The following is a 23,040-nucleotide window of genomic DNA, read 5'->3' as shown; positions in this document are numbered from 1 at the left end:
TGGAATTGTCAACTGCAGGAGGGAGTCTCTGAACATGAGGGATGGAGCTATCTTGGCGGCTGGCCTGTGACTGGGGAACTCATTTCCGGAAGAGATTAAAATGACCACAAATCTCCCTGCTGTCAGATAGAAATATAAAAGACTACTACTTTTTTCTGAGAAGGCAACATAGTCATAAAATACTTTGCCGAATGGGAGACGGATGCAAAGGGTCCAATTGCCAGCAACAGCGTGCCCTGCAGCTAATACAATGTAAACACCTAGGCATAAGTGTAGACCTTTTAAGTTATCCCAATATTATGTTGCAGCTGAATCCCATTTTAATGACATTAGTAACATGAAACAGCAACTGACTGTCATGGGGGGAGAGTTAGTATGGTGGAAAGAGACAAAAAGTAGGGAAATCCCAGACATTTTTGGAAATGTCCAATCCCTTGGACCACAAATCTGAGACTCCAAGTAAACAAATGTTACATTTTTTTTTTATGGTAGTTTAAGTGGCTTATGCAGGAAAAAGCTTTAGGCCACTTTTTAATTACAGCCTCTCTAGGAGGCACTGAACTAACCCATGTAGAAACACGTATACCTGAAGAAATTGTTTAAGATGAGAACTTTTGGCGGCAAATCAAAACAAAAAAATCCCTCCTTGCTTTGTCTGGCAGCATAATTTTAATTAGTTGGCATAGTACAAACCAGTGGTGCTGCTGGCAGAGACAGAAGCTGCTTTTATATTTTCTTGCAAAGTTTAAAAAAAAATGTACGGAGCAAACACATTAGCACATTTACCAACCCTGTCCTGCAACAAGGTAGTGTTAGGGTAGAATTGTAAAGCTACTTTAAAAAAAAAAAAGGCATATATCTTAAGAGGGGCCATTGAATTTTCCTTTTTGTATATATGGTATTTCGTTCAGGAGCTGATGGGGGCAGGAAAAAAGAGAGCAAGGACCATATGTAAAAAATCTGGTCTTCTTAAAAGAGCAGTTTCTAATTTGAATTATGTTGGTCCAAAAAGCTTTGCAATTTTTCTGCATCTTGTCATGGGAGGCAGCTTTTGCACAGCTGTTGAGCTGCTGCTGCTGCTTTTTCTTCTAAGACTCATTTGCTGACTTGGAGAATGGCTTTTGTTTCATAATGGCAGTGCACCACCTCTCTTTGTTTCGCTGTTTTGGAACCTAAGCAGTGCAGAATACTTCTGCGATGTTAAATCCTCTTAGGTTTGAGACTGGATAAAATGGCAATTGCTTTTACCAAGTGCTACAGAATTGTGAGCAAGTGGTTGAAGAACCACCAAAAAAAAAGAAAGAAAGAAATGGTGACTAAGATTTTAGTTCCCTTGAAGTTGGCTTTTCTTGTGGTTATGAAAAATAATTAAAAAAAACGTTACAGCCAAAAGAAACCCACGGTTAACTTGGTTAGGAAAGAGAGTGAAGCTGCATGATTAGAAAATATTTCTGAGTCCACAGATTAATAGTGAATGCTTATTGTTTTTACATGGTCAAGGTATGCTACAAATAGCCATGCAGAATAGCCTGTGTTGAATTGCACAGAAGCAGAAATAAAGGCATTAGGAGCGCTGGAGAGTAACTAGACAAAACGAAGTGTGTAAAAGTAAATTGTCCCCTGCAAAAACCTCACAAGTCCGTCACAAAATCTTTAGACTGCTTTACCTTTCTTCACCCCTTCTGGGGAAAAGCCCCAAGCCAAATCTAGATTGTGAGCAGAACATCAGCTGATCATGGCGTGTACCACAGCAGCAGCTGTTACGTAAAGGCGTGAACGCAGAGAGGACGGGTTTTAACATGACTGTTCCAGCAGAAGATCTGGTCTAAGTCGGCATTGCTAGGTCAACATTTCAAACCGATTTTATGTCGAGTATAGGGAAAAAAATGAAATTGGTTGTGTCTCTTTTCAAGGTACCAAATGCCTTCAGAGCATGACTTCTTTGTGACCTCCAAGGGTCTTGTCCATGGCATGCCCCTTGCAGCTTTCTTACCCAGGACCGAGAAGCGTGGGAAGTTCTCATTCACCTTTTGACATGGCTTTTCAGGATTCCCTGGCAATGTATTCGAAGAGCTGCAACTTGAGGGATAGAGCTCCCCTTTCCTAACAGTCGCTGGAGGGGAATTATGCTGAGGTTGCAGATGATAAATTTTGAGGGCTTGGCTTTGTCTCATACACTGTGTGGAACTACTGTGCTGGCATGCATACAGGAGCCAATGTGCTAAGAGAGACTCTGTGTTGGAGGATGTCTTGGTGAAGTTTAGCTTCCATGTACATCTGCGGTGCAAATGTGTGTACATCATGACAAATGTGCGTTCTGTTTGGCATGACAACAAAGCTTTTTTTAAAACTCTTGTAGCAAGTTGAACCTAGGGTTTTTGGTCTGGTATTTATTCTCTTTGTCTCCTTCCTGTAGGATGGGGCACGCGATATCTTTATCGATGGAGTGGTCGCTCGCAACAGAGCCCTGAATGGGGACATTGTGGTGGTGAAGCTGCTTCCCAAGGAGCAATGGAAGGTCAGTCCAATGTTTATCTCTATGGCTTGCACAGAAGGAGCCTATTACGATGTCCTCCTCTATGCATATTCACATATGGCCTTACTGATGAGCATAAGAACTTTATACAACCCTATCTTAGATAAATTATGGCTTAGGCTTTAGCAAATTAAACCATTTTATCTTTTAACTAGTTTATGACTAAAACATTAGACCACACACTTGGGGTGGGAAATAACTAGCTCCCATTACTTTGGAATGCCTGTGTTTTGCCCGGGTTACTAACCTAGAATGGGAGATGTGGCCCTTTGTTTTCTATCAACCTGGCTTCATGTAATGGCACTGAGTGGTTTTGCTTGGCCAGATCTGGCCCGCCAAGGGATTCTGTCCAGCCCACAGCAGGTCCCCTGCTCAGCCCAAGCACAGGGGCAGGCCAAGCCATGGCGCATGCAGCTGGTTCTGCCACCCCGGCCACGTGGCATGGCAGTGTGGTGGCCAGACTCAGCTTCTTGGCAGTCCCCAGAGCGGCAGCCCGCTCTGCATCGCTGCTGTTGCCACACTGGGTGCTGGAAGGAGTAGGTGCGCAGGCGGGGTCTCCATGGAGTGTGGGCTCAGCTGGGTGGATGGGATGGAGTCATGGGTGGGGTGAGGAGTAGTGTCTGGGAGCAGCCTGGGTGGGGATAGGGCTGGGATTGCAGGATGGTGTCAGTGCAGGGCTGGGGCAGAGCCGTGACCCACTACCCGCACATCTTTGCCTGTGGAATGGGCACTCATCACAGGGATGTGCGGGGAATAGACCATGGCTCTGCCCCAGGCCCTAGCTCATGGCCCTGTGCTGGTACGGCCACGCGACTCTGACCCCACCCACCCATCCCATTCCTGGATGCTGCTCTCTGCCTGTCTGCTGCCCCGTCCCATCTTCCCAGCTGAGCATGCCCTGCCTGCAGGGGTCCCAGGCCAGTCTTCATGGAGACCCCACCCTCCTGCTCCATCTGGTGCCCTTAGCAGTGGGTGTAGGATAGATGGGCCTGAGGCCAGTTAGGGTCAGTTGCTTCCCCCATACCTGCTGCTGCCACTCCAGGGAGGGTCAGCACACCCGGCCCACAACAGCTCACCAGAACTCCTCAAGTGGCTCTCCAGCCCAAGTAATTGCCCACCCCTGCTTTAGTCTGTGGGGCCCGGAGAGCTTATTTTGTTCCAACTCCAAATCTCACAATGATTCCAGCCTTCAAACAAATTCATAACATGGAATAACTCAAACCATGTAAACAGGTATTGCTCTATCGCTTGTCTTGTATCCTGCAGAACTATACTTGCCAAGGGCTGTCTGCTTTCTACCTGGCTGTTCTGCATGCAGGTGACAATTGCCATATATTCTCCAATGAAAATATTTGGATTTTTTAAATTCCTTTCAAGTGTTTGAAAAATGACCTCCAATATCCAGGTTGTAGCCGTATTGGTCTAGAGGAAAAAGCAGTCAGGGCTCATGGTAGAGGTGATATCTTTTATTAGACCAACATGCTGGTCTAATAAAAGATTTCACCTCTGCCATGAGCCCTGATTTGAAAAATGACCTGTAAGTTGAGTTGAATTGGTGCAGTCCTGGATTAGACAAAGGAAATAGGTGCCTGTTCTGTAAGACTAATATCCAGACTGTTTTGAACAGTTCGTGTCCTTTAGGATAGCAGGGTCTTCCTATTCCTCAACTACCTTCATGTCCTCTGTTGGAAACAGGCTAATATGAAAAGCTTTAAACGTGCATATGCAAGGTCTTCAGTTGAACATTAACTGGAATCTTTCGACTTCCATGCTTTTAGAGTGTCAGAATGATTGCATGGATATTTTTAGAGCTTCAGTCTTTCCTCAAGATAATCCTGAAAATCCTCTGAGCAGGTGTATATTGCACAGTGTTTTGGTGAAAATCTGTTATTCAAAGGATACTGCTGCTGCCTGAGTATTAAATGGGAAGCAAACGTGATATAAATGAAAGTAAATCTGAGTTCACTAGAGTTGTGGCTGTTGTCATGGTTGGATCCCCAAATGCATATCAGTGCCAAAAGATCAGTTCAGAATGTTCTTCCTGTTCTGGGCAAACATTAAGGAACACAACATGAATGAAGGTGTGGGGTCTGACTGTTGACTGGGAAAACTTTATATCTTCATAGTATATGAGTCTAACTCTTCCACAGTGAACTTTGCAAAATTAAATAGGTGAATCATACAGTAATGCATGAAGTCACACAGATGGCCACTGTAGGAAGTCCTACTCTGTTTTAGGCGTATAGGTTGTAGCCGTGTCTGTCTAAGGACACAGGCAGACAAGATTCTTTGGGTAAATCCGATGTCTTTTATTAGGCTGACTCAAATAGCTGGAAACATTCTTCTTAGCAAGCTTTCAGGCTCAAATACCCTTTGTCAGGCTGAGGAAGTGTGTTCAGATGGTCTGTGCGCTCCATCCAGGAAGAACACAGACCATCTGCAGATGCTTCCTCAGCCTGATGAAGGGGCATGTGCCCAAAAGCTTGCTAAGAAGAATTTTTCCAACTATTTGAGTTGGCCTAATAACAGATGTCAGATTTATCCAAGGAATCTTGCTTGCCTAGTCTGTTTTTTGCATTCAGGGGTTGACTCAGCCTTCCAGCTTCATAAGTTCCCCGGAGTCTCTTGCTACTCATTTATGTTTGTACTAGGGTCTTGAAGAAGGTACCACAAAGTTGCATTGAGATTTGTTGTCATGTTGCCAAGTAATTGTTACTGATTAGTGATAGATGGCAGGCAACTAGCTATTTTCAGTTCTTTTCCCTTCATTTACTCATAAACTGCTGCGAAGTTGCAACTTGTGTTAGCCTCAGAAATATTGCTGTCCCATTGGGCATTTTGGTTAGGAGCTGTGCTGCCTCTACTATTTCTTTGAAAAATACAAATCAAATGTGCAATAAGATTGTGAATCTCTGAGGATACCTTGAAAAATACACAGATTTGGTTTGCTAGGCAGTCACTTTGTATAGTAATGGTTTTTTTGCTGTTTACTATTCCCAAACCAATGTTTTGCACTGCACTGAAGACTGGATTTATGTATTTTTTGTTGGTAAGCCTTGATATCACAGAGGATTAGGTTGTTAACACATCGGACTTACGTGGTGGTAGCTTCTGTGCTCTACAAGGCCTGGAAATGGTGTTGGGCAGGGTGGGGAAAGGGGGGTTGTTGCTTTTCCTAAATCAGCTGGTTCCTTAACCCAGATTGTCTGTCCTAAAGATGTCCCTTTTTGTTGTGTGCTGGGCTTCTGATGCATTGTAAAGCTCCAGTGCTGTTTTAGTGCACACAAACCTTTCACTACCATTCGTTTATGGCTGCCCTAACCAAGGGTGTCTGAGAAATAGTATATATGTCTAAAAAAAGGAGACTGCTGCATCTGACAGGCTAGCATGAGCCCTGGATAGTTACCGTATTTACTTGCATACCGCACATACCCTTTCCCCAAAAATTAGCCATCCAAAATTGGAGAGTGTGACGAAGGAGGCTAGGGGAGAAAAAGTAAGGCTCTGAGAGAGCTGGAGGATGGGAGAAAGTCTGAGAGGGGACATGGAAACAGTCCTGGAGTGGACTGAGAGAGAAGGTCTCAGGCCAGACAGGGAGGAAATGTCCCAGGGTGGACAGTGCTAAGTCCGAAGGAGGACAGAGGGAACTGGCATGGCACGGCATGCAGTACATATTGTCTGCTTTGGAGCAGGCTGTTGTACAGTTGGAGTCGATCGTACCCCTCTTGTTTAAAAGAAGAAAATGCCCCCTCCTTGGGAGATGGCCAGAAAGGAGGAGCGGGGTGCTATGTAGCATCAGGAAAGCCAGGAGCTGAGAAGAGCCAGGGTCTCGAAGCCAAAGGCTTGCCCCTTGTGAAGCGGTGCCAGAACTGGCTTCAGGGGGCCCTCTCGGGAGGGGGAGACCGAATAAGGCTGCTTCCAGAGGGAGTCCTGAGGAAGAGCTTTCCTTTTGCCCTCAAGAAGGGCAGTTTGATTCTTTTCGTGGCAGGCAGTGCATCTTAAGGCAGGATGTTGATTTCTGCACCAGGACGGAGGCATGGAGACATTGATGCCAGGGGCCGTGCTCCCATGGGCCTCCATAGAGCGAGGTAGAGTCCGCACACCAGCATCACTTGCCCTCCCCTTGTTGCTCAGCCAAATGCCAGAAGTTTGGTGGTAGTTTCCAGCCGAATGCCCCTGCTCATTGACTGGAACAATCTTTTTTTTTTCTCCATTCTACCTTCCCCAAGTAAGGTGTGTCTCTTATTTTCTGGCGAGAGAATTATGGGTATGTGCTACTGACACTGAATTGCAATGAAATCCTGCCATTGTAATGCATAGTGTGACAAGGCGTGTGTCCCATGCTTATACACTACCTTGGGAGAACCTCATGGAGGATCTTGGGGCTCAGGTCTCCCTTGCTCATGTGGCAAGTAGGTATTTATGATGAACTGTCTTGATCCTTGCCTGCCTTTCCTGGTATTGATCAGAGTAAGTAAAGCATGGGGCAGATCCCTGTGGCTCAGTAACTTCATTGTGTTGGTTCCTGGTGTGATGGACAGCTCCCTTCGTTTCCTGGTCTTGCATATTTTCTTTCTGTCTTTTTTGATCTAAAGTCAATGGGTTTGATCTGGCACCGGTACAGTGGGAAGTCGGACCTTTGGCTCAGACCGTTGTTAGCTGAGGCTTTCGAGGAATGCATGCAGTGGCTTCATGCCAGCCTACAGTTGACGGAGGTGCCCTGGCTGCTTGCATGGTATGGTTCACAGGGTCTTTACGCGTCCTCTTGTCTCGCATCTTAGGAGGGTTGTACAACTGAGGGATGTTGGTGACACACAGTTATTTACCTCGCAGCTGTCCAACAGATTTTAAGGGGCTGAGGGCTATGTGCTGTGCGGGCCACCCTGGCAGGGCCCACACCGGTAGAAACTATCGGCCCCGCTGTACTGCATTGTGGGGGCACTCTGGACCCCAGCCTCAGCTCCCCAGCTGTGGCTCCTCCACTGCATCGCACCATATCAGTGTCCTGGGCCGTGGGCTTTTCCAGTACTCCTGGGGGGTGGGCAACTGAAGCTGGAGGAGGCAGGGGAAGCCCCTGGTTGCTAGCACAGCTGGAGAAATGGAGGGGAGCAGGGATCAGCAGGGAGCCCTGGTGCCACAGATGAGCCCCTCCTGGGCTGCCAGTAGGACAGCCCTGATTTACCTCTTGGAGAGGGAGAGCTCTGGCTTGGAGGGCCATATTTCCCAGGCACTTGGCATATTGTCGTCAGGTGAGTCCGAAGAGGCACCCCTGCGATCCTCTAGTCTGACCCTCGCCTTGCTCTGTCTGTTGGACTTCCCTGAATAAATGCCTACATGAATTAGAGCTTAATTAAACATTCCCAGCAGCAAGTTACTCCAGTGGTTAATTCCCCTTGCAGATTAAGAAAGAAATAATGCCTTGTTTTTAGCCTGAATTAGTTTAACTTCAGCTTTCCATCACTGACTCTTGCTATGCCTTATGGAGTCGCACCTGCAGCCATCCCTGAAACTCGGGTTCTGTACAGTAATGCGACTTGTACAGTAGCCCAAAAGGTAAAAAGTGTTCACGAATTATTACTTCAATATTTTTCTAGCATCTGGAGAGAAGCAAAGTCAGTTAGTGGCGTAAGAGGACAGCATTCGTTTTGCAGCCTGCTTCCACTCTTTCATCAGTTCCTTCAATTGATATACATACAAAAAACTAGAACTCTTGGTTCCAAAATGATACCTTTTGTTAGACCAACTGGAAAATGGCAAGAAAATAAGCACTCATCTCAGACCTGCGTTTGCTTTTTGTATAAGACTGACTTTGCTGGAAGAAGGTGACATGTTAGGGACTTCGATTCTTGGCCTAACTCGGGGTGCTCACAGAATAGTAGTTTGTCAAGTACTGGATTTTTCCTGACAACCCTCTCATGAATTACTCTCTTTACATTCACCTGTTTGATTCAGGACAGAACTTCTTGGTGTGAGTTGCCTCAGTAAGAAGAGCTGGTGGGGTTTGGTCCCAAGCACGTATATCATTTGCTGCCATATGCAGGAGGCATCTTAGGTTATGAGTCTGCTTGTAACAAAGGTATTTAAAATGGAACAAGCAGCCTCCAAACTCCGATTACTACTCTTGGTTGCTCTTATAGCCCACTTTTTTTTATAGGCTTCATTCCTTCCCACACTGCTGCTGACCTACCCTAGGGCTCTTGCAGGAATGAATGCAAGGACGAAGGCTTGGGAATGACTGCACTATGGGTAGCGTGGGCCATTTGTTTGACAGCTGGATGGCGTTCCAGTATTCTGACAATGAAGTAGCCAAGAGCAATATCATCTGCAGATCTTTTGAGCCCAGGAAATCATGGGCTCCTCCAGAAACTCTTCAGGAGGCGGTATGGTGGAATGTAAGACTGTGGGAGGTCTTAGGTGATTGTAGTCGGGACCTGCTGCTCGTAGGGCCTTACGACAGAAATAACCACTTCAAACTCTATATATAGATGTGAGCTAAATTTCCCTTTGCCCAGCAGTGGCCATTGTTGGAATAATTGGCTGCAGTCAAAGGTAAGGAAAAAATTAAATTCAGACAGACGTCAAGAAGCGTTGTAACGCGTAATATAAACACACTGACATATCCTGGCCAGCTCCCACACACAGCTGTTGACGCAAACATATATGGTGTTAGTCAGGCATCAAAATGGCATTGTTAACTTTGAACTTGCTTTAGCAAATAGAAATCATTTGCTTTTCCTTCACCTAAACTCTTATGCAAGTGAGGCTTTTCTCCGAATATCTGTCTAGATAACTCAGGGTGGCTTTGATTTGCATCAGATAGATTTTAAATCACGATTTAAATAACGGTTTAAATCACCGGTCACAAAGCCTCAATTTAAAATCATTGTTTTCTACAAAAAGTGCATTCTTGTTGTTTGCTATAACCTTAATGCATATTATTCACACCTTGGAGTTAGATCTAGGTTTCATTTTTAGAAGAGCCACGCTAAACATTTGAAAGTGATTTATAGTGATCTCTTTTTTTTAGATTAATTTTGCAGCTGCATCAGAAAACTGAAATATGATTTGGTTATTTTATTTACCAAAGCTAATGGAAGCAGATAGTTGTGAAGTCTTTAGGAGGTGAACTGTCTCCAAATCACTAGATCAATGCACCACCAATTTAAAATGATTCAACCTTAAGTACCACCAGCAAATTTTTTATCATATAAAGTAATTATAATGCATCTGTTAATGCGTGCCAGTGACAGGTTTTCTGTGTACCACTGGTGGTACCCATACCACAGATTGGGAACCACTGCACTAGATTAATCATGGATTTTTAGGGGATATTTTTGCCACATTGTATTGGGAGGACATTAAATGAGCACTGCAGCCATATGTTATTAGTTTGGAGCTTTCTTCACTTGCTTCCAGATTTCTTCTCTCTTTTACAGCCTGGTAACCTGCTGCCATGATAGGTTTTCCCTTCCAGCATACCATTCCCTCACTAGATCTCAAATCAATGGAGAGGCTATCCTCAGAAACTTCTGCCCCAAGATTTCTGGAATATGCTGCTCAAAATGTTTCTCTTTTGTTTCTGCTGGCCGGCCCTCCCTCCTTGCATTTATCTTCAGATTCCTCCTCCTTGCCCAGATCTACTCCACCCCCAGCAGTCCTCTATTCATTTAACTTCCTGAAACTTTGCACTTTTAGTGAGAGGTAAGGGCTTTACTCTGTGTACGTAATCCCTATTTTGTGGTGATATCTTTGAGCTTTTACATATTAAAACGAATTAAAACTATCTTTTATATAGGATTTTTTTAAAAAGGCATCTTAAAAGTGTGATTAAATAAAATCTAATTTAAATAAAATCTGATGTAAAAAAAACCCACTAATTTTTATCCACCCTGAGATAACTACTGCTTAACCTTGCTAACGGCTACTTTGCTGACTTTAGCCCGTTGAGTGAGGACTTGCAGTAGGTTATCAAAACAATGTAATTTGATAGCTTGAGTTAGTGAATACTGCAGTTCTTTGGAAACCATCATTTCATAATATAGAGCTTTGGATAAATCATCATTATAATAATGGGTAACTGCCCACCTTAAAAATGACCTAATGTAACTCATGCTGCCAAAGAATAAAGTAGAAAGCCGAAGAAGCCAGGAAGATATCCAGATGAGGAGAGCTATAACAGCTATAAACTGCTGGTGAAAACTACAGAGAGGAGGCCCAATTTGTTACTGCTGTAGGCTGCACTTAACTTTAAATTGGGTGGGTGTGAAGCAGTGATATCTAGAGCAGTATCCAGAGTTGGGTAAATCAGAGCTGGTTTTCATAGAAGGAAATGTTGTATTATTTCCTTTTCCCCACAATTTATTTTTTAATAAAATGTAATTGGGAATGAAGGACACAAAAACTTAAGCTATAAGCTGTAACAGGGAGCCTTATCAGGTTTCTGAGAGAGGAACCAGCAGCTTACTAATGTCTTCCCTGCTGTGTCTAACTTCTGTGACCCAGACCTTTCTACCTGGATGTTACATTTCTGAATTAAAGTAGAAATGTTGCTGCTTGGGAATGTAAATCTGCCATCCATTCAAGATTAGGGTCTTCAGTAGAAAGAAGTTCCCTGCCTTGGAAAACCAAGGGTAGGGTTCCAGCTGGTGAAGAGGCAGAAGACTTGCAGTTTCAGTTGCTTTGCTGTGCCTTTAGTCCTTCATCCTTCTCTGATGGGGGGAAAATTAAAGTGCTGAAAGGTTTCCCAGAGTGCTTGGCCAGTGGGGACTACATCTGTTTCTTCATATTGATACTACAGGGCAACTGGACTGACTGTATTTGGTCTTCCCATTGCATAGTGTCGTTGAGGATGGAGCTTGGATGCAGGCATGCAGGGTAAAAATATACTTTTTTCCCCTCTCAGGTTAGCAGCCAAGCAACCATTCAGCAGAAAGAGAAGTGGGATTTGTCTTCTCAGACACTTGCATGTGCTCAAGTGTTAAATGCACAGCAGAGTTAGTGTTGGTTAAGCCTCTGGTGATCGGTTTGATTTCCGACTTGAGTTAAGTACTGTTAGATTTCAGTGAGGGTTGCTGAAAGAACTTCGGTTTGAAGGATAAAAGGAAAGTGCTGATGGGAACACCTGATCTTACTTAGTAGGAGAGTAGAGCCAACATTTAATACCTAAGCTTCTATTACTACTCATTTCTTTTTGGTCACATGAAGAAAGTCTAGTACAGCAAATTGTTTCCTTTAACAACCGACTTTTCTTTAAATGATTGTTTTAAAGTCTAGTCTTCCAAGGCTTCTCTAAACATGCACACATCACACTAGATTATTCTTAATCCAATCTCTTATATAACCACTATCATTTTGGACTTTTCTTAGTCCTTGGTTCCTGTGGAATTAGCGTTTCTTAGAATTATTTGCTGTCTGCCAATTTGGAGACGCATTTGATTGATATCAGATGATATTTGGAGCCTACACCTTATAAGAATGTCAAGGCACCTGTTGTCATGATCAAACAGTCTTTGAGTGCCACATGCATTAAGCTTATTCTAACTTTCATAAACACTTTTTTTTTTGCCGGGACATTCAGATTTTTCACGGTGTTGGTAAGGTTCAGACCGACATAGTTTAGAAGTCAGGAGTGGACTGAAGTGAAGCATAATGATAAAAGTCCATTGGAATTTGTACGAGGATTTTTATGGCGTTAAAGCAGGGGCATCAGACTCATTCGGGCTCCCAGGTTGGATCTGGACCTGGCAGTGATTGCAAGGGTTAGCACAGGCAGTGCTTGCTCCCTTGGCACTGATATGCAGCACCAACCAGGCTCCAGAGCTGGGAATTTGCTGTCAACCCCCACCCCTGAATTCCCGGTCCCTCCAAGAGGCCCACAGGCTGTATCTTTGACACTCCTGGCTCAAAGGAACTGAAGAGTTTTTGGTTTTTGGTTTGATTTGTGTGTTTTGTTTTGTTTTAAAGTATATGCCTCAAATGTCATTTGAATAACAGACGTGGAAGGGAATAGTTGAAAATCATACCAAAAAGCTGTGTATCGTTAAAATTCCTATGCACGCTCTGTTTAGGGTGATATTCTAAATCTCTAAAATGGGTATCATTTCGCATATCTGCTCTTGTGAGCTGCTGGCAGGAAACAAGGATTTGACTTGGTGTGGACAACATTGCTTACAGGTTGGCTGCTTCACACTCTCCCCCGCTTCCTTCTTTCAACTGTCTTTTATTGTTGATGGATGTAAATCCAAGGGATTGGGAACTTACAATAGAGGGAATCCTATACACGGAGACTTGCAGAAAGCAGAAATGGAAAAATTAGGGTTTCACTACAGGTGTCTTGAAGTCAAGATTCATAACCCCTTTTATAACAAGAAAGTTCTTGTTAGTAAATGAGCTATTCACCACCAGCAGTGGGATGTCTGAAGTGCTGGCTCGAGGTAGTTGTTTCCCTGGTAGGGAAGGGTGAGATAAGCTAGGGGAAAGTAGTTCATGGTGAAGCTGCTGCTTTGGGGATTTGGTGGCTATTCTGATTAGGTTGGGAAGGCCATCTGCAATAGTGCCATTAACTTCAGGAGACTGGAAAAAACTCACCGTCTCCAAATGTCCCCTCCTTTTTTGTGCCCAGGTGTGGTGAAACGTGCTAAGGTTTGAGAAGAGAAGTAGTCTTCCAGTTCCCTCCTCTCATCACTTCCTGGTATTTTGCTTGTTAGGGAAAGGTAGGATGAGTCCTAGTCTTCTGAGGTTAATGTTGCTGTTGCCAGTGGCAACTCAAGAGCATTGGAGATGATGGTTTCCTTCTACACCACGGTACCACGCATGGTCTTCAGTGGTGTAAAAAAAATAAGGGTTTATGCGCTTAACACATGTCGATGACAGTTTCCTTAGCAGTGTTAACATGTTACAAGCAAGTCTTATTTTTAAGCTATTAGTACTTGGCCGTCTCCTTAACCAAATTAACTTACAGATCCTTGTCCTGGAACCTGTAGGGATGGCAAGGCTTCAGGTTGGTTTTTTTTTTCCTATTCCTGCAACTGTTTGAAGAAGTGCAAGCAATTCTTTCAAATCAAGCTCCAGTAGCAAAAGGTGCCACTCAAAACATTGAGAGGTAAATTCAAATTCTTCCTGGTTATCTCTTCCAACAAATTCCTCTGTTTTAACAGTTGTGTGCTTCATATAATTTCTCAACATCTGCCCAGCAATTGAAACAGTTTATCCACGTTTCTGAAGGGCATAGATTCTATCTGCACTTTCCATTCTCTGTACCAGTGTTAACAAACTGCAGCTCTTTTTTTAAACTTGGTAGTGACTCTAGAAAAATATTACAGAACAAACTAATGACCTGTTAACTATGCAGCAAAGGGCAGAGACTAATTTTATATATTTCCTTACTCTCTCAGTGTGTTAACTATTTCCCTTAGCCCGCTGCATTTTGCCAGCTCAGGAAATAATTGGTACAGAAGAGTAGGCTGGTGTATGCCTTTGCAACTGGCTTGCATTTCAAGTTTTCTGACAACTTTCAGCATCCTAATCATTTGTCAGTTTAGAGCAGTGCACATCTTTTGAATAGTTTTTGTTTTTAGTTTGGATTAAATGGTTTCAAATACTGTGTTGCAGTGAAAAAAAACTTGGCACTGAACACATTGGGGGAGGTGTGAAAATGAAGACTTGGCGTGATCTTGTATATTCTGGTTACAAGATGTCTGGCTAAAAAATTCCCCAGGTTTCCTTCTCTAGAGCGCATGAAAAAATAATTGTTTCTGGTTTTTTTTTTTTGCATGGTTAGAGAGAGGCGTTTTGGCTGCTGCGGTTTGTGTTGGTACGCAAAAGTGGCAAAAGCAGTAGGTGTCAACACACCTAAGGGTGGAGGAGGATGGATAACCACTGGAGATCGTGTCCTTAGTTTAGTCAGACTATTACACCCTGTAGCTAAACTCGTCCTGTTTATTGGCTCATTTACAGAGCCTGTGTTTAAGGCAGGGCATTATATATGTGCTCTGGGGAGTCTTTATTCTTGTCCCCCATGGTTCTTCATTAAAACTGACTCTCTTTCTGGGCTGGGGATGAACGCCACTGGTAATACATTTGTCAAGTTAGATTGAGTGGCTTTGGAAACACAATTTGCCTGTTCATGTGATGGTTTATCAGTAATGCATTGTCACGTTTCCTGCCAGGATATGCATTGTTCCAGTTAGCGGCCAAAGAGCGGATGACTACCCCGGGCAGGTTCAAAGGTTTGCAAAGCAACGAGGGAAAATGTGTTCGCTGCCACCTGACATCACTTCAGTCCCATCCTCCTCCTTTCCCCTGGGGTGTGTCCTATCTGTGCTTAAGATAAAACAGAGCCCGAAGACTAGGTGTGGTAGCTACTGTAGCTGTCAAATAAAGGAAAGGCAGGGAGATGGGAAGCTGGCCTTGTCAGGGCCATGTCACACTAGACAGTAATTTCCTTTGAGCTGGCAGAGTCCTTGGGCAAACTTTGCTTTTAGGAACAGTTGCAAAAGGGCTCACACAATCAACATTGATTTTTTTTTCCCCTCCCTCCTCCCTTTCTGTGTTGTTCTTTTGTCATTAAACTCGTCTGGATTGTCCAACAGTAAGGATTTTCCCAGCAACACCACTGAAACAAGTGACTAATGCTCAGTTTAAGGTTAGCAACCCTACACTTGAAGAGTTACTTCGGTGGCATAGGTTGAGTCCTGGGCATGCGCCTGGGAGTACTGCTAGAGGACTGTGGTCAGGGAGAGACTGGTGCTGCACCTCAAGGCCTGAGCTCCGAAGAACCTGTTTCTTTTAACTGCTTTGCCAGTTCTAGCTCTTTCTTTTAACTTTTTTCTCCCCTAACAGCATGTTGAGTATTCGGAGAGGGAGCAGTATAGCATGCAAAGTATACTAGACCACAAAGGACACATTAGACTCGGCACAGTGTTTTGTGATACCAAGAAGCAGCTCCCAACGCTCATCTCTCACCATCCATCATGAAAGCCTGTGGCTTGATCTGCCAAGCATTGCTTGCTTTTTTTGAAAGCAATGAGTACTTTTTCAAATAATCTCCCTCTGGAGTCTTGTCTTGCGCTGTTTTTGTCTTTCTTGGGTTTGCCTTGACATTTGCCTTGCTTTGCGGGCCGGGACTGCTGCCTACTCCCCTGCTTCTGATTTCACTCGGAAACTTTTAGTCCAGGACCTTGAATCAACCACGTAGTCACTTAAAGGCAGTGGGCGGCAGGGACAATGCATGGGTAGGGGAGCTAGGATGGAGCCCCTTGCTCAGCCCCATGGCACAGGGGTGCCTGCCACTTCAGTACCAGTAAGCCCCTGTCCTTGTCCCCAGACTCTTCCTTGTCCAGCATGCATAAGAATAAGACTCGGGATTCATGGTATGATCCTCCCCTGCTCTTTTGAGGAAAATCTGTTTGCTCCATCTTAAGGGTTGAACTTGCATAGAAACAGACCATGCTTTATAAAATCGAGAGTTTGTCCCAGCCTGGATATGTGGTCTTGTAGCACTGTGTCATACACCTTGCAATTAAAACAGCAAAATGGTTGATTTTTTTCAGTGCACATGATTTTGAACTAGCCATTTTTATGAGAGCTGGCATCAGAACAATTCTTCCCCATTACAGAGGCTGAGATGAAAAAGGCTGGCGTATAGGGAAAAACACTAGTGCCCTAATAAGGGCACATGGAGACAATACTTTATCCTTATTGATACCTAGCTTTAAAAAAGTGCCGTTTCTGTGGACAGCAACCTTAATAAAGCAGTAAATACCTGTGTTTCATACATGGTTATGAAGCATACTTGAATAGAAGAAAAGCATGTTATTCTCAAACACATTTATCTTGGTGTGTGTTTTTCCTCTGTACAAATAAAAGAATGAATACATTGTTTAGGTCACAATAACCCATTGCTGTTTGGCTTTGATAGGTGACAGTGAATATGGAAAGAAGGATGAATGAGATTTTTCTCAGTGAAGTTTCTTCCTCCAGAGAGAATTTAAATCCCAGTTCTGCATACATTGCATGATCTTGCACATGCATCCTTATATAAACATTATGGTTATAGCTGAAGTGAGTCAACCTTTTTGTGTTATACTCAATTTTCTTAGAGGCTTATAACTTTGCTATTAAACTTGTTCTGGGCAGAAAATTGGCATGAGAGGTCCCTTCTGAAGCCAACTTTTTATGGGCAAAATTTGATAAATCTGTTCAATGGTTTCCAAATTAAAGCAAGTTGTACAAGTTGAAGTGGCTTCAAATATTCTTTAGTGTTCCTGTACATGAAACTGTTTGAATGGCTTTCTTTTAGACTGCAGCTTTGCCAGTCACAACTCCCTAGCAGAGTTTAACATGCTTAGCAATTTGGGTGCCAGGGGAGAATTAAAATAATTAGTCATTAACTTAACTGTGCCTTAAAAGTTCTTATGAAGCAAGTTTAAGCTTGGTAGTGTAGGGATCGCTTGTAATAATCCAGCAATACTAGTTATATTCAAACTGCGGAGGCCTGTATTTCAACGGCAGCCTGGTAGATGTGATTGTTTTGATAGGATTGATGATCAATGTTAAGCTAGTAATGTGGAAACCTACAGTTCTTCAGCAGCTCTAGGAAAGTTGGATGGCAATAACCATTCCCCATAGAGATGCAGAAGAATTTGCATGGCAATTTTCAACTCTTCCGAAAGAGCAAGGACAGTTTAAGTTCCTGAATATATGGTTGCATGACCTATTCCAGCCTTTGGGGTTTTCCAGCTTGCACGCTTGAGAAATTTATGCTTCTTAAAATTCCTTATTAAAGTATCATTGAGGAAAAATAGTAAGACAAATAGCTTTTTTGATTGAACAGACCAGGCATTAGACTGGACTCTGTTTTTCGCCTGCTTGTACCTAGCTGTTGCGAGGGTCTGAGATCAGTGCATGACTTGCCAGAAAACCTTTGCAGAGATGAGGGCATCTGCCATGAGACTGAACAGCCTCTTACATTGGTTAGATCCTTCATTTCAGACACCCACAGAATTACCAACCTTTTCTTTCCTTTTGGATTACTGGTCATGTATTGGCGCGGAGAAAGTTTCACTGGCCCTTGCTCACTGTTTTAGGCTGATGGCATCTTCAGAAAATATTAAACTTTTAAGTCCACATCCTTCCACATCAAATATTCCCTTTATCCCCATTTGAAAATTGGCTGGGATGAAGCAGTTGCTGAGATTTGGTGCTGCTGCAGGTGGAGATGGAGCCCAGTTAGGGGTATACTGGATTGGCACTAGATGCTACATTGCTTTAAGTCTATGCAAAATGAACATGCCAAGGGAGTGGAGTGGGAGGGTCTGTCACAGGAAAGACATCCAACAAGGAAGGGGTAACGGATAGATGGTAAAGCATGCCCCAGCTCCCTGGTGTCTTACAGCCTCGTGGATATTTTTCTTGACCCAACCCCACTCTTCTTCTCTGCCTAGGAATAAGTAACACCCAGGTAGATTTGCAGACCTACTTCTCTACTTATCCAAGCCCATTTGGGCCTCACAGTCAGATCAGCATGGACTGTGTGGGGTTTTGCCTTCTGTTGGCGGGGGCATGGTCCTCTTCCTTGGTTTTTTGAGTGTATTTTAACCAGCCTTTTCCTGTCCTTGCAGTGGCAGGATGCTGGTAGTGCCCTCATCCCCCTATGGCAGGTTAGGGTGTTTGTGGTGTTTTTTGAGGTGGTGTTCCTGGTAGTTGTGCTGGAGGGTTGTTTGCACAGTTTTAAGAACAGGCTAGACATGCACTTGTGTTGGGTAGTTTTAGCCAGGGATGATCCTGCCTGGAGCAACGGGTAGGATTCGATGTGACCGCCTGAGGTCCTTTCCAGTCCTGTTGCTCTATGATCCTATAAGATGTCAGGACCCAGGGCAAAATGAGAAACCATTACAAATTATTCAGATAGGAAATTCAAAATGTTGGAGAACTCATTCCTGTCGTTGCAAAGAACTTTTGCTAGAGCTCACCTTTGGAAATCATTTTCAACAGTGAAGTGAGGGGATACCTGCCTTGTGTGAACGGGAACGACCTTTGAGATGGGAATGAGCCCTGTGCCGTGAAGGGGGGAACAGCTTGAAGGGAGGTCCCAGGGCTTAATTCTGCATAGTGGAGTGACTCACAGGGACACACTGATGTTGGTGGAGTTGTTCCCACTTTCTTTAGATGCAGTTGAGAGCAAAATATAGCACAAGGCACAAAGCTTATGTCACTATTTAGCCGCATGATCTTTTCCCACAGTATGCCAGCCCTTTGGAAACCAGATTTCAAATGACTTTCTGACAGCAATAGCTTTGGCTTCAGTTTTCAGCCAGAGTTTGCAGTAGACAGGAGGGTTCTGCAGTTTCCGAATTGCTGAGGTTGTGTTGGGTGGAGAGGGTCAGGTAATTTGACTGGCTTGATATTAAGATCCTGTAATTTGTGTCCTGTTGAAGTTGGAAATTAATACATTATGAAAACTTTTCCTATATCGAGGCTTGGGTACGGCATCATGCTTATACACACGGTGCTGAGCAGAACATGGACATACAATGTGTTAGTAGAAAATATGAAGGCAGCTTTGTAGCATGGTCAAATTAGCGGGGGGAGATAACCTTATTGGATTCAGAAATAACTCAACTTTGCATATTTTTTATGTAGCAGTGTCCTGTTAAGTCTTGACAAGACGGCAGGTTTGGTCTTGCATGCTGTTTGAAGTGAACCTCGCATTTATTACAGGTGCTGTGTTAATCAGTTTGACAAAGGAAGGCCTTTTCAGTTAATTTTGAATCTCCTCTTATCTAAGGGACACCTTTTAAGCCAGGAGGTGACCGATTGTAGCTATTCTTAGCTAGTAGAACAGGTGCATGTTTCTGAGTGGGGGAGATTATGCCAGAAGCCCTGGAGAACACAATACAAGCTCCTAGTTCACTGATAACCTTTTGCACGTTTAACGAGACAAGTCCTTCCGCTCAATTGTTTCACTGCGAACCAGTGCTTATCACCGGATGTTTTTGGACCCGCATCCCTCTTTTTAATTTGTTTTGGATCAGAGACCATAAGAGCCACTTAATCATCTGTGAAGTGAAGCAAAGCATGTATTTCAGGAAATGGCACTAAACCAAAAGCTGGCTTTTAACAGCAATGCGACATCTGAAGAGGGTCCTTGGGAAGCCATAGGTGCTACACAAGGTGCATTAACCAGGAATATCTGAGCAGACACACAGCCGTCTTTTAGCTGCTCTAGCAAGGTTCGGTGTTCGCTGCCTTGGTTTTGGATCTGGTTATAGACAAACGTGCGGAGTTTGGGATGCAGGTGGCCTGTAGTACGCTGCAGAGTAACACACTGGTTGCCACCAGGTATGGCAAGGAGCATGCGGGAGTATGCACCTTCTGGCCCAAAGCTTTGCCAGTGCCCCATACACTTGGTTTAAAGCATCTCCACTCACCTAGCCTTAGCCTGCTTCTCCTGAAGAGGGATGCTCCCTGGAATTGCATTATGGAGTGGAAAACTGCCCTCCACAGCCAGGAGAAGGCTTTTATGTGTGACCTGAAGCTGGATTTGAACCTGGGCCACAAGAGTTCCTAGAAAAAGTACTGTGTTAAGTATTTTGTTTCTCAGGAGGGTGCAGCACTTTGCTGTATTGAGGGTAAAACAGCAAACAAGTTAAAGGGTGAGTGGCCAGTTCACAAGGCAGAGCATTTAATTAAAGACGTGACATGATGGTGTACAAAGTGGAGGGCTGTCCATGCCCGCACCAGGCAGTGCTGCGTTTTGCTAGCTGGGCTGGGAATGGGGATGGATGGAAGGGCTGTCATGAAGAAGTGGGGATGGAAAAGGTTGGACCTCGGTTGCCTGTGCTTTTTACAATGGCTGATGACTCATTGTTAGCTAATATGTGTCCTCTTTTGTTACTGGAGACCTGTCAGAGGGTTTGATTAATAATCCAGGATGTTTGGATTCAGGGTAATGAAAGTAATCATAACAGACAACTATTTTCTCTTGTGCTTAAGTTGCAGTTGATAAGAAAATCTTGTCTTCAAATATATATAAAATATAATAGAGACTCCTTTTTAAAAAAAACCAAAAACCACAAGCAGAAACTAGTTGATGGATTGCACAGCAGTAGCACTCTTCCTGAGAGGCTGCTTTCATAGCCTGCCAGAGATGAAGTGGAGCTGAGATTTACTCCCATCCATGTAGAGTCATAATTCAATTGTTTAACTAGATGTGATGAAAACAGCTAATGAAGTGATTGATAAATATTTCTGACCAACAGAGCGTAATCCAGTTTACTTGTCTCCATCACTTATGCAATGTCGTGAGTCCTACTACATGCAAAGTGGTCTTTCCAGATTCACAATATTCATCTTTTTAATTTTTTTTTTTTCAATTCCAAAGCAACATACCATTACTGTTTGCTGCTTAATGGTCTGTCAGTTTAAGGCAAGTGCTGGCTTTTCATCATTTCATGGAACAGTGTCATCCTTCTAATGTGGGGGAGGTGGCATTAAAACCACGTGTCATTCTATACTAACATTGGTGCAAAATGTGAACAAGGAAAGGTTTCTCTATTGATGTGCAGGGCTACATCCCGGTACTTTGAACGTATCTGAACTGTGGGTAGCTGGCAGTTCAGCCAGATTCAAAAAGGTGTTGATCACCTGCTTGGGGGAAAGGGGCAAGAATAGCTATTGACCACGGGAGTGAGGGGCACAGCCTCTGAATCGGAACTTCCTAGAACTTAAACGCTGGAGGCTGCAAGTGGGAGAAGAACAGGAGAAAAGACCCTGGTTAGACCCAATTTTCTCTCCCTTTCAGCATCTGCTCTGTGCCCCAGTATGATGCAGGGCACTGGGCAAGATGGACACGAGGTCTGGCACTGTCAGTGGCAGCTCTTATGTTCTTATATAATACGTGGCTGGCCTGTGTCGTTGTTCTCTTTCAAAGGTGAACCATGGCAAACAATATACTACAAGGGGGGTCCGCTCCCCCACTCCCTGGTAGTCAGGACTAGTAACTTCTAATTTTCTTATTGTAAATGAAAGTTGGCATGCCGCAGAATCCAAATCTGTTGTAGGAGTTGGACCGTTACCTTCCAAGGACTGGGCACTTTGATTCTATTAGCTGTGACTTTCGATGTAAATGTAAGCCTCATTAATGGTGAGGCAGGAGAGGAGCTCACATGTGGGTGGGATAGTTTATACTAGTAACTCCCAGTCTTGTGGCACCAGTTGAGGATTCATAGATGTTAGGGGCTAGGAGGGACCTTACAAGATCATTGGGTCCAGCCCTCCTGCACTTGGGCGGGGAAGACTGGTGGGATCAGACGACCCAGCGCGATGGGCGTCAAGATGATTTTTGAAGATTGCCAGGGTAGGTGACTGATGTGTGCCCCTAATATCCTTATAGGCTGCCACCAAGTCCCCTCTAAGTCTTCTCTTCTCCAGGCTGAACATTGACCTAAACAGGGAATCTGATCCTCCATTGATGCTTCCCAACTTTGTGTCCTCAGCACATTTCACACGCTGCTCAACCCATGACATTTTTCATAAGCAGTTTTTCCTGTGACCCACAGTCCCCTGCCCGCAGGATTACAAATCACAGTGTAGGAACCCCGCTTTCCACAGTTAAATGTCTTTAATTGCTTGAAAGCCCCGGAGTTCCCCAGGCATTACAGATCGTAATCATCATTTGAACAGCTGGTGGAGTTAGCTCCTGGGAGCGCATCACATGCTGCTAGCCCAGCCCTTTCTTCTTGCTCACCCCCTGCAGGTAGATGTTGAAAGGGTTAACGCCAAAACTGAGCTCTGCTCCAGCTGTGGAGCTTTCCCATATACCCTATTATCAGCTTGTTTTTGCATCACTCTCCATGTCTACGCACATCATCTTTCCATCAGCTCCTTCCTTTCCCTTTCGTGTGGCATTCCCTGGGAGAAACACAGGAGTGTTTGCAGAGCGTTACCAGGTGTATAGAGTTGTCCCTGCGTAGGCAGCATTTACACCTGTCATGTTCTCTCCACTCAGCAAATGCTTCAAAGGAAAAACAGTAACTCAGTAGCTCTCTGTTGCAGATAACAGGATCTGGTACGTTGCAGGTTTTAATTGTACAACTCTTATCAGCAGGTGATATAAAACTGAGCCCGGGCAAATGCATGAGAAGTGTGGAACTGAGCCACGTGCTGCTCTTGGGGAAGGATTGTGTGATCTTACTGGCTTGTGTCCGGAAACTTTCTGTAAAAAATATTGGTGGGGCGCTGGAGTGCATCCAAGCTAGCCAACACACAGAATTGCCAGAGCCGATTATAGATCACTGCATTAATCATTGGTAGAAATGGCTGAGCTATTATAAGGGTGGGAAGGACAGTTAGTAGCTTTGCAGGGTTAGCCTGGGGTGACCGCGTAGGGGAAAAAATGCCCCGGGGAGAAATGTACTGAAGAGCAGTGCAGAGTTTTTTGAAAAATAACTTGTATTATCATAAATGCCCCAACTAAGTGAGATCTTCTGGCCGCCGTTGCTGCC

The 23,040-nt window shown here is 44.1% G+C and overlaps 1 protein-coding gene across 2 annotated transcripts in view; it reads left to right on the top strand.

Moving 5' to 3' along the window:
- Window positions 1-23,040, top strand: part of DIS3L2 (DIS3 like 3'-5' exoribonuclease 2) — a 225,168-nt gene that overhangs the window by 30,967 nt on the left and 171,161 nt on the right. For both annotated transcript variants that reach the window (XM_090050664.1, XM_090050665.1), the window contains one exon: window positions 2,417-2,518. In XM_090050664.1, the coding sequence (XP_089906790.1) occupies window positions 2,417-2,518 (102 nt within the window). The remainder of the gene's footprint in view (window positions 1-2,416; window positions 2,519-23,040) is intronic.

This window comes from Crocodylus siamensis, chromosome 6 (assembly GCF_052110815.1).
Source record: "Crocodylus siamensis isolate JL-2025a chromosome 6, ASM5211081v1, whole genome shotgun sequence".
Taxonomy (NCBI): Eukaryota; Metazoa; Chordata; order Crocodylia; family Crocodylidae; genus Crocodylus; species Crocodylus siamensis.
This window is presented reverse-complemented; position numbering and strand designations above follow the sequence as displayed.